At 40.4% G+C, this 17,548-nt stretch overlaps 1 protein-coding gene across 1 annotated transcript in view; it reads left to right on the forward strand.

The window, feature by feature from the left end:
* PRMT3 (protein arginine methyltransferase 3) overlaps nucleotides 1-17,548 on the forward strand; it is a gene marked incomplete at its 5' end in the record, with an annotated part of 56,387 nt that overhangs the window by 26,616 nt on the left and 12,223 nt on the right. Inside the window, 2 exon segments of the mRNA XM_072421572.1 lie at nucleotides 161-348; nucleotides 2,582-2,668. Coding sequence (XP_072277673.1) covers nucleotides 161-348; nucleotides 2,582-2,668 — 275 coding nt within the window.

Raw genomic sequence — 17,548 nt, forward strand, 5'->3', positions numbered from 1 at the left:
GTCACCATCACTAGAGGGGTCACCAGCAGGAGGAAGGAGGTCCTGATTCCTCTTTATAGATAGAATTGTGGGGTCACCATCACTAGAGGGGTCACTGTCAGGAGGATGGAGGTCCCCCTATAGAGATCTTTAGGTAACCAATAGTCTGTGTGTCTTTCAGTGTACCCGGACCGCTGTACCATCAGCCTGGTGGCTCTGAGCGATGCGGAGAGACATGCGGGGAAGTTGGCCTTCTGGGACGACGTCTACGGATTTAACATGTCGTGTATGAAAAAAGCCGTCTTACTGGAGACCGTGGTGGAGGTGGTGAAGCCAGACTCCGTCATTTCCCAACCATTTATTATCAAGGTAACATTGAAGAATTTCCCCTTTCACTGATCACTGTTTTCTGTTTTCTGAGTCTAAAGTATCAGTGACATGATCGCTGTGCTGTGGGAGGGGCCTATCAGCCCCACCTACTACAGACCTCCTGTAGAAAACTACAAAAGGGGCGGAGACCAGACCAATCACTCTGCACAGAGAGAGAAAGCAGCAATGACCGGTCTTCATAACAGGAAGCTCCTTCACAGAATCCAAGTACTGAAAAGATCTGCACACCGCGATTCACGTAATATACACACGGATCTTGTATGCAGTCAATATTGGCTTCAGCTTTAAACTTGCCAGTCAAAATGATTTGAAGTGATCCTGTACTATGACATGTATGAGGTTAACATAGGATGCATACATCACAGAGCGTTTAGTTCCAGAATAACTTTATTATTACAACACGAACAGCAAAAACTCCTCCCACTGACGCGTTTCACTGCCAGCAGAGCTTAATCATATAGAAAACCATGGGGAAACCCTTATTATCCCCAAACACTCTTTTGTGCCTCCCTCCGATTTAAGTTTCACAGGGCCTTGTATTTGATTGGCTAGTTTTTGCATGGATGGTAAGTATGTTGGAGTGTAGGCTCCATCAATGCAAAGCACCACAGAATATGTTGGTGCTATATAAACATTTCCAAAGGCGACGTCAGTGAATCATCAGTGAATGTCAGTGAGCCTGTCTGCATGGGCTGTATTTGTAAACTATTCCCTCTTCAATTCCCTCTTACAATTAATTTCCTATTGTGACAACTCTGCACTTTTGACTATTGTCCACTAGGTGGCAGAATAAGTCATTGGTTTAATAGGAGAAATGTAGAGAGATACGACCATAGAATTCACCACCAGTGAATTTCAGAGAATTCGGCTGGGAGAATCATTTATGAATAGACCCCCCTGTGTTCTTTAATGACAACAATCGATTCTCCACCAGGGAATATTTCAGTGAATGTCACATTCACTGCTTAATAAACAGACCCCCCTAGTTTTTACTATCAGATCTCAGGAACACAAACAGTTACAATCTTTAGATTTTTTTTAAACCAAAATTTGACATATTGACTTGATTTTACAGGCGCTCATGCCGAACATGTTCATCCTTTGTTCAATAAACGTGGAACAATTAACATTTAAAAGCGATTTTTTTTTATCGGATTTCGCCGGATAGGAGGGAAGGGGCTCCGACACGCTGTAATTATTTTTTTAGGTTCATTTGTTTCCCATGAATTGGTATTTCCTGGCTCAGTAATAATATAAAAAAAGCGCATCATGTGACCTGAGCGTGATATCTGCAGAAAAAATCATTTGGTATTTTTGTTTCCTGGAATATTCATTTGAAGCTTCCATATAACAGGAAGTATCTGCTGGTTGTCACTTAATAAAAAATCCTTCAAATAAAGGGTAAAGTTCTCATTTTAGGACAGTGGGTGGAGCCTTACAAGTCATCCTTTCTCCTTGATCCATACCCTTTGGTTAGGGGTCCATGAGGTGTGAAAGGAGGACTTTTACAGTCCAGCTGAATACATTAAAAATGGTAATTAAAGTCTTAGAATGTAGCTACAGCCTGAGTAGAAAAGCCTTCACCCTTCCAACATGCTGGAAAGTGAGGAAGCAGAGGTCTCTTAGCAAAGGTCCAGCACATCCCCTGCTTAGGTCAGAGTTAGAGCTTTCCAATCTGCACAGACGATGTGATTTAGGGGGCAGGAGAGTGTGGAAATGCCTTCTTCTGCTTGCAGTAGACTTTAGGACATCATCATTATCATATGTATAGCTAGGCTTAGTGGCGAGGGACTGCAGCAGGGGGCTGATCAGTGCCAGACAAAGCCGAGAACTCCACAGGTCCAGGTAAAAGGTGCCGATGCTGTTAGCGACTAATGGAGACAAAGAGATGGTAACACTCAATGTGACCGCTAACAGTTTCCTGAAAAATTGCTTTCCGCTAGGTTTTATCAATCAAGAACAATGAGCATGCTCCATACCAGTACATGGAGTGACTATTTATTTCATAATACCTGATCTGTCCAGAGGATGGCGCTCTTTAAAACCACAAACAGACCAGATAGTATGAAGCTGGAAGACCCAGCTAATTTAACAGAGGTTTCTCTTTTTGTGTCAGGAAGACTCTTCAATACATTGTGCGGACCTTCACTTACCCTCCTACCAACTTTAAACCTTTTTAGGTATTATATTTTTCTTTTCTCCCTTGTTTTAGGATATCGATTGCCAGGTGACCACTGTGAAAGAGCTGGATTTCTCCTCCGATTTCTCGCTGACGATAACAAAGGACGGAATGTGCACAGTAAGATTATTTTTGTATATTTTTGTTATAATTTGTAACGTGCAGGGATGCATCTCGGCCAATCAGAATTCATGGTTTACTAGTTTGAGTACTGAAATCTGATTGGTTCCACCACCCTTGCTTATTCAATCCAATTTAGTTAGCTAGCCCTAGTACGGGATTGGCTTTCGCTGGGCTGCTCATTATATTGTAATCTTGACCCACAAACATTGAGCACGTTGATCTCACCGCCATCCACATTCCATTCACATTGAGCTGGTATAACAATATTTTATTGGGACAGGTTGCTCAGTTTGGTCGGGTGACCAGCTCTTTGAAGAGCCCTGGTTGAGCCAAACTTCCTCCATATTTATTACAACTTATGTGGGTTGTTCTACCTGCAAAACAGCTCTATCACGCAGCACAGTCCTGCCTGGCAGGGAACCTGATTCTTCATGGCTCCATTTTTTTTTTTACCACTTACAGGTTTATTTCTCAACTCGTGAGCTGCTCAATCTGTCAGTTTATTATTAATCACCCAAAAACAGCCGGGTGGTCACTGAAAAATGCTGGGTGGTGCACCCAGCTGAAAGGAGCCGGGGAGAACTCTGACCATCAAGATCAGACTGTTCTGCACCTGATATATGCCCCCCCTTCTCGGGTCATTGTACCCGGTTTATCACTTTCCCTATTGGTGGTTAGGCTGATCGGTATTTATAATGTGCGTATTATTATTATTATTATATACATTTATTTCTAATCCAAATGTCACAATCCCTGTATCAGATCCCTCAGACTCGCCACTCATCCCATCTCCTGCATTGTACATTACTCGTTGCCTCCTTTGTGCCGGAGACTGCGGCTGCACTGCAATGTGCTCGTAGGGGTCTGAGGACAACGCTGTGTTTATCTTCACACACATGTACAATTTATGCTCTCGTACGTAAAACATAAGAAAAAAAAAAAGTGTTCAGCGGGGACGAAGTGCTTTATTGTTCATTTACTGCAAGGTTGGGCAGCTGGAGATGATAAATGAATTGTCAGCCCCTAACTAAACCTATCCACTCCATCACCGCAAAGAGGGCGACTTTCCTCCCCACTCGCACCAAGAATAGCTACTGCGGGGGGGGGGGGGGTTAATGTCTATTTATCTTGTTCCCCTTGTTTCTAAAAAAGAAAATAAGTCACGCTCTGGATTTCTATTATAATAACCGCAACGCTTTCCGACCGTCCCGATCCTGCAAGATTTCCCGTGCGACGTTCCCGGTCCTAACCCCCCCACCATCAAAATGCGTTTCATTACAGTTCTGCAGCCATCCACGGGAAGCTGGCGGAATGAGAATTGATCTGGCCATATTTAATTCCAGAACAGAATTATATTTATATTAATGGGGAAGGTGGAGAGACGCCCCAACAGTCCTGTACAAATCAAAGTATCATTACAGACGGAATGATTCATCCGCGTTCGGGATTGTGTGAATGTATAACTCTGCGTGAGCGGAAGCCATTTGTCACCGGAACAATTCTGCCAATAATTAATGATCCCTCTAAGCTTGTACTTTTTACATTATCTACCATTAAAAAAAACTTTTATCATTTCATTTTTAATTCAGTTTTCCAACAATGTCTTCGGGCTTTGTGTCCATTGTCCTGTGTGTAGGACTGGTAGCAGTACCATGGGCAGGGGGTGTTTGCTTGGCACATTGGTGATGCTACCAAACCTTCCTATCCTCTCTTTCGTGATCTGTATTGCCCTGTGCAATCTGTTAAATACCAAGAAAAGGGCATAAATACATTTAAATGTATGCAATAAAAAAATGTGCTTTACAATCTGTCATTTCATTCATTCGTTTTAATCTACAACTTTCATTACAAACTCCTGCTGATCCTGCCAGGGGGGTTCTTGGTCAGGCAGAGAGTGGCAGTGCCCTATCTGTATCTCCTGTACAAGAATAACGCTGGGAGGTTCTTATTATAAACTGAGAAATCCAAATGTCACCATGGCTATGTTTTTAAATATAGTTTGGTATATTAAATGTTTTTCTATGAGTGTTAATTGTTTTATTGAGAACTGTAAATATTTTTTTAGCTGTTGTGGTATACAACAATAAACGTCTAAATACAAAATTAAACACTTTTTGGTGCTGTACACATTTATATATTTTGAATTATAGAGGTGCTATACCACATTAATCTGGTCAGTCTCTTTCCAGGCACCATTTATGTATACTACAATACTCTTTTAATAATTTAGCTCTGTAGTGTATTTATTTTTCCCCCATTCCATATACAGGTAATGCAGCCATCATGTTCTATTAAAAAAACCCATTGCATGCCATAAAGCAGCCTTTTACATCTGGGAAACCCTTGAAATCATATTTAGGTCTTGGGTAAGCCCTATTAAAACCAATTTTTTTGGAGGTCAATAAAAAATAATCCTCCTAATTTAGTGGCCAGTGGTAGAAATTCCCCCCAGAAAATCCCTTTATAGACATCTATTAACACCTATTATTAGCTGTCTGCATGGCGTCTGCCCCAGAACTATGCCGATATCATCAAATGGGAGATCAATCAGCCGCAGTTCAATGAACCTCCAGGAAACTCTGAAGGAGAATGGCTGCCATAAAGTGAGACCTTACTGCTGTAAATTGCTTTTGAAAAGGACAACTTTTTGTTATTTGAGATATATGTAAAATGTATAAATATAAACAAAGTTATTTTTTACCTTTTAAACCCTAATTTTGTAATACAGTACAGGTTCAAAAATCCGGCAACCTCCGGTCCTGAGAAATGGCCTATTTTCGAAAATTCTGGATTTTTGAAGTGTATATATGCTGTATATATTAAAATGAAATGACGCTAAAGGAAAAGCAAATTAAATTTTAATATTCACCAACTAAATAAAACAGTTTTACAAAAATTTAGTTCAACTAAACAAAATAGTGGCTCAGAATTTTAATCATTACTGTACCCTCGAAAAGAAGTTAAATAGCAGACGGACTGTCAGGATGATCATTTTCCTGACTGACAGTAACGGCATCCTCAGCAACAGGAACAGCTTCATTTTATGGAGGAAAAGCAAAACCTAACAGCTGATTCTGGAGTACAGCACCATCAAAACATAATTGGCGCCTCCAGAAAACAGTGCAAGTTTGAAAATGCGCTCTGGATTATTGAAGGCCAGATTTTTGAATGTCAACTGTATTTATTTTAAAAATACATATTCTAAAAATAATAAATAACGATCATCATCTTTTACAATTTACCAGTTAAAAGAACATTAAATAAAGTTTGAAATTTTTCAAATTTTTTCACAAAATATAATAGTTACATGAATGTATTTTCTAACATTTACACATCTGTTATTTTAATTTTTAGGAAATTTAAATACATTTTAAATGTCCCCTTTTTAAGGCAGCAAGAAAGAACAGGATTCTGTTAGAATTCAGCTTGGTGTCTACGGAATGCATATTCATAAGGCCTTGGCTGGGCAGGGTATGCATGAACGATCTGCCACTGGTGGGAGGATCGCTGAGTGACTGATCGATGGCTTTACCCGGCTGACGTTAATTTAAACCTAAATAAGGATCAAGTGAGGGTTTGATAGAATTAGCCGTCTACCTTTTCAGTCTTAATATACTTGAGTAGCGCAGAGTAGATTAGAGAAGGTGACGGGTAAATTACATCGGCTGATTTTGTGTTCGATAAGAAGCTCCTTCGTTTCAACGTCACGAGCTGTTGGATTCACAAGGATGAATGTTACTCACCTTGATGATTTTTAAGCCAATCTCCAGGCCTCTGGTTTAACGTTCCCATTAGCGAGGAGACATGTGGCCACTTTCTGTTGTGCCGTTGGGCCGGGCCAATGGACTAAAATGGTGTATGTGTGTAAGACGATTTTGGAACAGCATGCAGATTTACCAACAAATTAGCATGATGTCAGAATTACTTATTACCAGCTCCAATGGGTACTATCAATATGTGCCAGTTTGGAGTCTCAGATTGGCCCTGGCCATCAACCAGGGTAAAAAAAAACAAGGAATTGATTAAAATGCATTCTTTTGTAAAAAAAAAAAAAAAAAAAAATATTTCGGGTGGTGCTTTCTTTCTCATTGGATAGTAAAATGCCTACCAAGGAGGCATCATGATTGAGCTCTACCTCCTTGCTGTAGATATGGCTGCTGTACAGCTCTGGCGCCCCTTTAGACCTCCAGGCCTCCATTGTATACATTTTTTGGCCAATGCGCCCCCTTAAAGTGCAATCTCTCCACTATGAGGTCTGTGTGGTGAGAGCTGTAGAAGCACCACAGTAAAAAAAAAGTTGAATACTTTAATTTCATGGCCGCCATGCCAGGACTACGTTTACACCCATGCCCTGTTTGCTGCAACCATAAACCTCAAGAGGCTGAGAGCATTCATCACGCTGAAGCTTCAATTTGGTATTCCGTAAGCCCTGAAAAAATGGGCAAAGGACCACTGAAATGTGTCGGTATGGTCTTTAGGAAAAGTGTCTGGTTTAAAATATGGACCATTTGTGTAATTCTATAGTGATTAAGGGTGATTTTGGTTCTCTTGTTGGTTCATTTGCCCTTTTTTCCAGTTCTGCATCCTTTATGTGACCTGGTGCCCAGAGCACTTTGATAGAGGACGGATCGGGTCTCTTTTTAATTCTTTAATCTTTTCTTTTGATTCATTTGAATAAAATGTTTCTTTGGCAATGGAAACATTTCCAGCAGCAGAAGAAGCAAGACTCCGACGTGTGTCCTTCTCCGGCTCGAATTCCTGGCATGCGTTCCGTCTTCATCCCCTTCTTCCATTATTCCTGCTGTTCTCATTACCTCCGGGATATATTCTTAACACTCACTCTCTTTCACTCCGTCAATGGAATGCGGCAAAATGTACAGCGAGCACAGCCGGCACATTTTTTTGTGGAGCATTGACCTGGTTTTGACCCCCACAGATTGAATCCCGCCAACTAATAAGTCTCACAATTCCAATCCTTTTTTTTTAGTTTAATGGAAAGAATTACAGTGAAGTGAAATTAGATTCCTCTGTGACCTGGAAATGGATTGGCTGGCCTGAGATCTTCCATTGTAATATTTGTATAATATATTTTAATGATCAGCAATAAAAGGAGAACCTGTCACAACTCAGCTCATCCAAGTGCAGTTCAGTCTCCAATATGGTTATTGAAACTGTTCAGAGTTTATACTTTCACCTTGGTTTTACTTTCTTCATCGGGGAAGGTTCTTTAAGAGTTGCCACTCTGCCACTTATCTGCCATATTCTAATAATACCCATGGTCTTTCAGCTTCTAAGTGTGCATAACAGTAACAAATACCAGAAATGCTAACAGTGCAGAAAAGCTTAACTCTGTGCAAATATTCCCCTCCCTCCCTCCATTCCATCCCTCCCCCTTCCATCCCATCCTCTTACCCATCCTGCACATATTTTTCTTGCCATATGAGTCACCTAAATCTGCCATTCTGGTCTCTTGCCAACCCTGTCTTTCATTGAGGGGAACTTATAATCCAGTGCTGTATATGTGCCAATGTCGGATGCCCTCCTACAGTCACTGCTGCTGAGGCCTGTAAATCCTGGGAGGTCCCTGCTGCTGGACAGGACACCAAGGATGGACCTTAGCATTCTCTAGAGAGGGGAACACAAAAGACTCAGAATTGTCCAAAGTGAGTGGAGTAAATAGAGGAAACCCAGAAGATCCTGCCAGCAATAGCACTTCTTGTTGTAGTCTGACAACACTAAGCTCTAACCCCACAATAGCAACATTGTTAGCCTGCAACCTGTACTTGTTTGGTTGTCACCCTAGAGAAGGGACCTTCATAGCAGGATCCCCAAATATTATGAAAAAAGTTGCAAATTTAAAGTGATTAAAAATGATGGGTCCAAGCTGCCACACAATATATGGTCCACCATTATTACTGGGGGAGCAAAAATAATGCCGCCATCGCTGGAGTGCATGGAGAAAAGAAGTGGCTCCAAGAGATCGGCAGCTCTGAGATATACAACGTATGATGAAGAAAAGGTGCAAACAGAAACTGCAGTGCTTTAGCAAACTGCAAATCTCTTTCACCAGGATCACATTCACCTTTGTGAATAGCTGTGTATAGACTTTCGGGTTGCTCTTAGTCCTAGTCAGTCGTTCTCTGCTGTTAATGCCTCAATGTTTGTGTATGAGACCGATCTATGAATACAGCGATCAGATTCCCTGCCGTGATACAAAAATCCCATCTGCTTCTCCCCAGGACCTTTCCAGAGGAGGACTGATGGGATGTGAATGCTGCGCAGGTCCTGATTACCCTCCCTGCTGCACAGTGCTGACTGTTTTCCAGGAACTGATGGTTGTGTACTGACCCTCAATATTCCGCCTGTCCCTCCTCCACCATGATATATAATATAATAAAAATAATATATATAAAAATTATAATAATAATACACCATGGTGAGTCTGCACCAATAAATGCCAAATTCTACAGCCAAATCTGTTAGCAAATATATTTTTTGTTGCATCCCATGGCTGTACTTTTTGCCCAATTATATGGAGTCCTCAAATTTGCTAAAATTAGGCAGACTTCTTTTTTCCCCCGGATGCTGTTTAATCGTGAATCAATCTCCAATCACTTCTACGACCCCAGGGGCCAATGGACTCTAGCGCCACCAAGCTTTCCCCTCTGCATCTGCAGTATCCATGGCCCACCCCTTTCAACTATTTGTCCCATAACAGAGGGAATAAAAGAAGAGGATGAAGACATGGCAGGAATACGAGCCAGAGAAGGACACACACTGCTGGAAACATTTCAATTGCTAAAGAAACATTTTATTCTAATAAATCAAAAGAAAAGATTGTAGAAATAAAAAGAGAGAAACCTGTATTCACCTGTACAAAGAATTAGCAAGACCTCATCAGGAATATGCGGTCCAGCTCTGGGCACCAGGTCACATATAAGATGCAGAATTAGAAAGAGGACAAGAAGGGCATAGAGGAGGCTAATCACCCATAATCATTATAAAACACCTAACTGCTCCATATTGTGAATAAAGATACATTTACCAACCCCCCTAGCATTCTAATTCTCTCTGTATTTCCATGCAAAAAGCATTATATTTTTTCATGGAAGTTTATTTTACATTGTAGGCTATAATTCGTAGGCATAATTCACGGTAATATGTTTAATATTTAATAAATTTACTAATAAACTTTAAATAAAAAAAACTCAAAAATCTATTTAAAAAAATTGTTAAAAATGTATTATAACTGTACAGCAGCATATATATATATATATATATATATATATATATATATATGAAGATTTCTCTGTATTGGACCCAATACAGCAATTTTGTATTGATTCCAATACAAAATATTTGAAGTTCCCACCGCTCCTCCTGCCCGCACCGACACATGGCCCGACCTCACCGGGAAACCCCGAAGATCGTCCCTGCATTCGCCAGATGATGTGTCCCCAGGACCTGCGGGGACCAGCAGGACGACAGGGGACGCCAACGGAGCAAGGTAAGTGTTTCTTTTTGCATGGTAAATCCACCCCAAGTCACACTAAGGATTACCGCTACATGCCGACACATTTCAGTGGTCCTCTGCCCATTTTTTCAGGGCTTACATCTATGTTTCCTTGTTTCATAAATGTTTTGCTTCCATAGACAATGACCAGCAGTCATTCAGGACGCAATGGTTCCCCTTTAGGCCCATGCTGGAGACATCAGCTTGTGGACTCCTTTTCTCAACAGAGGGCACAGCCATGAAGGTAATGTCATTAGGTCTGACAATGTTGGTTCTCTGGCTGTCATGGTGTTTGCTTCTAGCTTCAAACATTTGTTTTTTTGGCCTTCATGTTATTGAGAACTCGAGAAAATGGCCAGATAACCAGCAATGGTAGCCCCCATGTACTTCTCATACCAGGTGCCCTTTAAGAAGACCTTGATAACCTCTGTTCTGTAAATCTGCAGGAATTGTCCTGGGAGGATTTTTACTTCCTCCTTTATCAGATATGTCGTGACACTCCGTGCGCTGCGTTTACAGGAGGATTATGGGGAAGCGGTAACCCCACCGGAATCACTGCTCCTTCACGCTTGGCTGAGCCCCATCACAAGTACATTATCCGCCTACTTTGTGTGTCCAAGCGCTTCATTGTATCCGCGCAGCAACACGCGAGCCTTGCCACTATCACAATGACAAATTGTTCCCTCCAGATAAAAGCCATGATGATCATTTTTAATTTCCTTTCTCTTCTCTGAATTGATCATTCTCCTGTCGGCGCTGAGCTTCTGCAAACGGCTTGTTGGAGTTTATTGTGTCTGAATAAAAGGGGGGGTCCCAAACCAAGAGACTGCGGGCAAAAGTGGCATTTATTTAAAGAGAACGGAGCGTCAATTTAAAATGTTTTTAAAATGTTTTAAAGTAGACAAAATATGTGTTTCATGGCGGTACACAAGCATGTTGTATTGATAGTAAGGAAGTTTTCAATAACTTATTTTCAGCACAATGGTCAGGGTCAAATGCAAACTTTAAATATCTCCATTCAAAGTGCCTTAGATGCTCATTTTTTGAAGTGCCTGGAATACTTCATCTTTGCTTTGGTTTACTTGAGTTCCCACACAGTTTTAATCCATAGAGAATGTATTGAATGCCTTTGTAATATAACGTTTTATGCAGCATATTTGGCCCATTGCAGCCTAAAGAATTGGAGATAAGAACCTAGGACTATTCTTTACAGCCCTGTGACTGCAAATATTAAACCAGATTGACCTCTGAAACCTCTTATACACTTTAATATATTCATGTCTTTTTAAAAGCCCTTTTTTAAATCTGCAGCTTTGATTATGGTATTATATAATTACATGGTCAAGTTAAACAAATGATTATAAAAAAAAAGTCTATTGAATTTAACCAAACTTAGTCATCCTGCGATCAAATGTCCTACATGCAAATGTCAAATGTCCTAAATACATCAGGGGTGGATGGTCTATATCCCAGAATGCCTCGATAACCCACTATTTATCAACATGAAATTGCTGTCGGACAAGTTTCTCTCCAGCAGCCTTAGTATGTTCTGTCTGTCATTTCCATCCCTCATTCTGCACCTCACAAGTCACAGACCTGAATTAAAATAGATGTTAACGCTAACAAAATGAGATTTAGCTTGCCCTGTGCACTGTTTTTGTACGGTACTTACTGTTTTGTAAGGTTCTTTACAGTTTAAAAATGAGTTTCTATATTTTCAGTAAGGTCAGCCAGGTAAGGACAAACCCTCAAAATATCTTTTATGATGTAACAGAATGTTCCCCATCATCATCAGAGGTCATACAGATTTAGGAACCTCCTGCAGTTGGGGAAAAGATATTCCGTGATAGTCTCCTCCTTTTAGGGATCAAATTTGATTCCCAGCAGAAGAGAGAAATCTTATGTTCCCAAATTATACCTGTCATGCATGTTCAATCATTCTACGGCATAAATAGGGGATCTTTTCTTCTCCTTCCCTCTCCCCTTTACTTCTTCCATTAACACTCTCTCCCTTTTTTTTCTTACCTCTCCTTCCCTCTCCCTCCAGACCTTTCTCCTTCTCATTCCTCTTGTCCCGTCCTCCCCTTTCCTTCCATCCCCTCTCCTTTCCTTTCAAATCCTCCTTCTTCTTTCTTCCCATTTCATTTTCTTTACCTTCTCACCTTTCCGCTGGACTTCTTTTTATTTGTGTCTTTCTCTTTTCTTTCCTTCCCTCACTTCTCTTTTTCTTTTCTCTCTTTCTTTCTCATTTTCTTCATTCTTGCATCCATTTTCCTCTACTTTCATTAATTTCTTCATTCCTTTTCCTCTCCTTTCCACTTCTCTGCTTCTCTCTCCTGTCCTCCTCTCTTCTTTATTTCCTATTTTTCTCCTTCTGTTCTCGTTTATTCTCTCATGTATTTAAGAACCTTCTCAAAGTATATAAAGGGCAACTGGCACAAAACAGCATATACGGTACAGATTTCGTATATAGGAAGAATTCTTCCAACAATAAAAGAAAAACAATCATGGAAACATGAAGTGACAAGCACAGAAACAAATTTCAGAAAATGTTACTGAAACTACACAATGATTTCCTTTTAGTGAGCAATAACTATCCTTTAATTACATTCTCATCTGCTTAAATGTAATACAATGCTGTCCCATGTGCAGTGCCTTACCTGGCATTTAGCCTTCTGTGCTCCCTTTGATCCGAGGAATCCGTACACTTCCTTTGATTGATGATTAATTTATGGTTACAGCTTACGAGTGAAAACTCATTGAGCCAGTGCTAAATCATGTTTACCAAAATATATTCCCAAATTTGTTACATCTTCCCTCAAGCTCTTCCTCTTCCACTACTAAGTGGCACCAATTCAGTCTGTTAGATATGCACAACTCCTCATCCAACATGGGACCAAAAAGATGGCAAGTCAAAAAGGCCAGATCCAACAAGGGTTCAACAGGATGGCACCAAGCACTGGGCAGGTTTGGCCCTTCTCAGAAAACGGGCATTCAGCTTCTTACTGCCTAACTAGCCCTACTGCTTATTGTACCCTTACATTCTGTGCTTCTTACTGCATATCTAGTCTTAGGTTTTAGGTTGCCTATCTAGCTTTAAGTTCTAGGCATCTTACCTGCTATCTAGCTTTATGTTCTAGGCCTTTTACAGCCTATCTAGCGTTACGTTCTACGTTTCTTACATAGTTACATAGTTGGTTAGGTTGAAAAAAGTCCATCAAGTTCAACCACTAGGGAAATATTTTCTTACTGCCTATCTTGCCTTGGGTTCCAGGTTTCCTACTGTGTATGTAGCCTTAGGTTCTGGGCTTTTTACTGCCTATCTAGTCTTGGTTTCTGGGCCTCCTACTGCTCATTTAGCTTTAAGTTCTAGGCTTCCTACCTCCTATGTAGCCTTAAGTTTTACCCTTCTTAATACCTATCTAGGCTTATGTTTTAGGCCTCTTGCTGCCAATCCAGCTCTACATTCCAGGCTTTTTACTGCCTATCTAGTCTTAGGTTTTAGGCCTGCCATTGCCTATTTAGCTAAAAGTTTAAAGCTTATTACCTTCTATGTAGCCTTAGGTTCTAGGTTTCTTACCTCCTATGTAGCCTTAGGTTCTAGACCTCCTACTGCCTATCTAGCTTTATTTTCTTGGCCTCCTTTTGCCTATCTAACCTTAACTTATACTAATTTTGTTTCAGCAACTTTTAAGGTTGAGTAGTTCTTTCCACCATCATCCCCATATTTCCCAGCTTGACCCCCATTCAGCTCTGTCGGCCCATAATCCACTGCGGGCCTTGGAGGGTCTTCAGCTGTGTGGAAAATACTCCAAAGATATAAATAAGAGGCATGAGGGGCTTCTATATGACAATCAATATTGATAGACCTTGACGTGTTTTATGTCTGTAAGAAACGGCACTGCGGGATGACTGGAAATCAATTTAGTAAGTCAAGCATAGCTGAGCACAGCATATTCCATTACTAACTGTGGAATTACGTCCACACTCCTTGAAAATAGCTCATTTCTTTGTCCGTCCTCGCATGGGGGTTGTCAGGGCCAGGATCCTGCTGAAAACCATGCTTGAGCTAGCCACAGGCAGTAGAAGACGATTGGAGGATTTTAAAGCATGTGACTGTCCCGAACGAAGAATTTGTACATCTTCCAAAAGCTCCAGCAAAGGAAATCCACATGCCGATACCCCAGCACCTTTCTAATCACTGGTATCATAATGGCCAAATTAAAGTAAACTGGCTAGCAACCTTTTCTTTTTCTTAGATCTATCGTCCTGTGAAACTTCCTAAGATCCTCATTTCTACGGAATCCTGTAGGCGGGACAATTTACAGTTACAGGGGGACATGTATTTCTTTATCCATTAAATTACTTTCGGGGTAATAAAGTGCCAATAACCGTGAATCACCATAAAATATTGCAATCATATAGTTGAGTTAACAGACCCACCCTCACAACTAAAGCAGATGGAAATCATAAGTGAATGACCTTGAATTTTTTTCTTTAATATAAAATTTGTTTTCACTGTTTTTTCACCATTTGTTTCATCTCAGTGATGCTGAACTCCCACAGTCTCTGTGGCTGCATTGCATTTATAAAGGAGGGTTTCCTGATGGTGCCAGTAGTGGATCATTGTGCATGAAATGCATTGGTGGGTGGATGTCATCCTGGAGGAGTGGGAACTCCTAGGCAGAAAGTATTTGCATGCGGAACACTCTTATGCCCAATGTGAGGCTGAGTCTGCATGATTGAAAGAACTGACATCCAATGAATGAAAAGGGGCGGGCAAGAGACAGTCAGGATGGGAAGGGAGGGGCTAGATGATACAGAGTGTCCTCCAGCCAGAAAATGAAACGGGCTGTATCTGACTTTGTGCAGCTTCTAATGTGCATTGTGAAAAGCTCACAGTATTCAGTAAGCAATTTCCAGGAAAGAAGCCTAAAGGGGAGACCTAAATTGGGTGGGCAGACCTAAAGCTGAGATAAAATAAACTGGAGCCGTTTTACTTGCTAAACAATTAGAATTGCTGACTGTTGCACAGAAAGATTAGCGACCTGACTTTTTCTGTGCTGCATTTATGCAACATTACATGGTCACCTCCTTCCCTCCACAGCCTGTGATTGGACAGCAAAATATTCCTGAGCTCGGCACTTTGCTTTTTTTATCCCAGCATGCTCTCTTAGCAAGGTGGGCTGCACTTTTCTATTGAATTTACCAGCCCAGCATACCACTAGAAGGTAACCACGTGTCCCAGGTTCTTTTGTTTTAATGTTTTCTAACTTTTTTTTCCCTTTCAATCTTTCCAATGACAAATGTTTTTTCCTCTCTGGTGCACTGTTCACTGTGTTCTATGAAGAATTAATTTAAAACAATCGCTTTTTTTTCCAGAAAAATAAAATGCAATGTCCGAAGCCCTAAACTGCTTTTTGGGGGGTCCCTGTGCCTTTAAGATGTATATTTGGATATACCGGTAAAACAATGCGTGCTGGGACAGATAAAGAGATTCTGTAATGCTTAGAGTTTGCTGCTGTAAGCTTCCTACAGTGCCGATAACCCAACCAACATCTTTAGTCTTAGTCACATGATCTGTGCTGTAGGGGAGGATCAGCTGTCTGATTCATCAGCTGAGATCACATGACAATATGCCTAGACAGGAGCAATATTTTCACTTTGATCCTCTTTTCACAGGGATAATCTAGTACTAATAGGATTGCAATATTTCTAAACATCAGATTTATTGTTCATTATGTGGCTATGTAACATGATTAAGAAATGTAAAAATATATTTTGAATTATATTTGATTGTGGGGCAGCCATATTTCCCCCATGATCTATCTGATAGAAAACAATTGTCATTCTGCGGGCTCTAATGCCATATAATGGCCACAATATCCCTGATATGGAGACCATGTGATCTTTCCTTGGAGCTTATGCAACTAATGGAGCTCCAATGCAGCTTTATTTTATTATATGAAATAATAAATCTGAATACAATGATGTGTAAATTAATAATGTAATTGCTTTAACAAACTAAGGTTATGATCTTTAGTTATCTAATATTTAAATAATAAATATTAAACTATTGTCAGTACAGCCTGGTGGGCACTTTTGTGGTGGCTGCTCTCCGGTTTATATTCTGAGTTTAGTGAACATTCTCATTTTGGAATACGCTGCCTATTATCTTTATGTATTTGTTCCAATAGGATTTTTTTTCTTTCCTCCTTTTTTCGTAGATGCATACAAATTTCCAGAGTCAAGGTAATTAGTTCCAGTCCAACGCCTTTAACGAGTCAATGATTTTACAACTGCCAGGACTCCGGTAATGGAGAAGCGGGTGAAAGAATTATGCGCCAAGGGATGAAAACGCTATCTCTCCTCTTCCCCCGCGCGCTGTTCGATCACGTAGCCTCTTGTCATCACCTTTTTTTTTTTTTTAAATAGCCTGCGATGCTACACGCAGAGACAATAGCTTCAGAACACGACGACATTAAATTCGTTCCCCCAGATCTTTTTCTTCCCGCCCTGCCAAGGAGAGCTGTACAAACCGCCATAATTACTTGGCAGAGGGAGCGATGCCGTGCGGATTTGCAAAGTCAGATCCTTTTCTTATTTTTCCTTTTCAAGCACTCGTTTAATCTCCAGAGCGCTGCGCACTTGTTCCCTTTGCTGAAATAATAACAAACTGTAATAAGTATACCGTTTTATTTGTGCAGATGTGTGAATGTACCGATTGTACAGCATTGTTATGGGTTTTCAAAAAGCAGGTCCCTCATTTGAGGACCATTAATGTGAACAACAACAATTAGAGGAAAATTATATCCCAAACATTTTATAGTTTATTGTTAAAAAGTTTATAAAATAGAAAAAAATGATTGCATCTGTATCAAAATCTTACCTTACTCATACTGGGTAGGGCTCCCCTCTATTTCTAATACAACTTAGGTTCTTCATGGCATTGATTCCACCATCCAAATACAAACTTTGAGATTGGACATCTCTAAAGGTATTATGTTGCATTCAGACCTGGGGAATGTTTTTCCATCAACTGAAACTGAAATCCATCAAACCGTGCTACATTTTCCAAGCTTCAGCTGTCTAGTATTGATGATCCTATACCAACTTTGGTCTTGGCTTTCCATTCTTGGCTGAGAAGAACTAATAAGTCAAAATGTATTAGAAACACTCCCTTTACTCCCAATACAACCTTTTTCTTCTTTATGGCATTCGTTTCACCTTCCAAAAACAAGCTTTAGGATTCTTCTCCATGTTGGCAGGGTTGTATCATGCTATCTGCACATTGGAAATCTCTTTCCACTACATCCTAAAGTTACTGTTGAATTGCGACCTGGGGAATGTTTTTCCATCTGGGA

Source organism: Pyxicephalus adspersus, chromosome 9 (genome assembly GCF_032062135.1).
Source record: "Pyxicephalus adspersus chromosome 9, UCB_Pads_2.0, whole genome shotgun sequence".
Taxonomy (NCBI): Eukaryota; Metazoa; Chordata; class Amphibia; order Anura; family Pyxicephalidae; genus Pyxicephalus; species Pyxicephalus adspersus.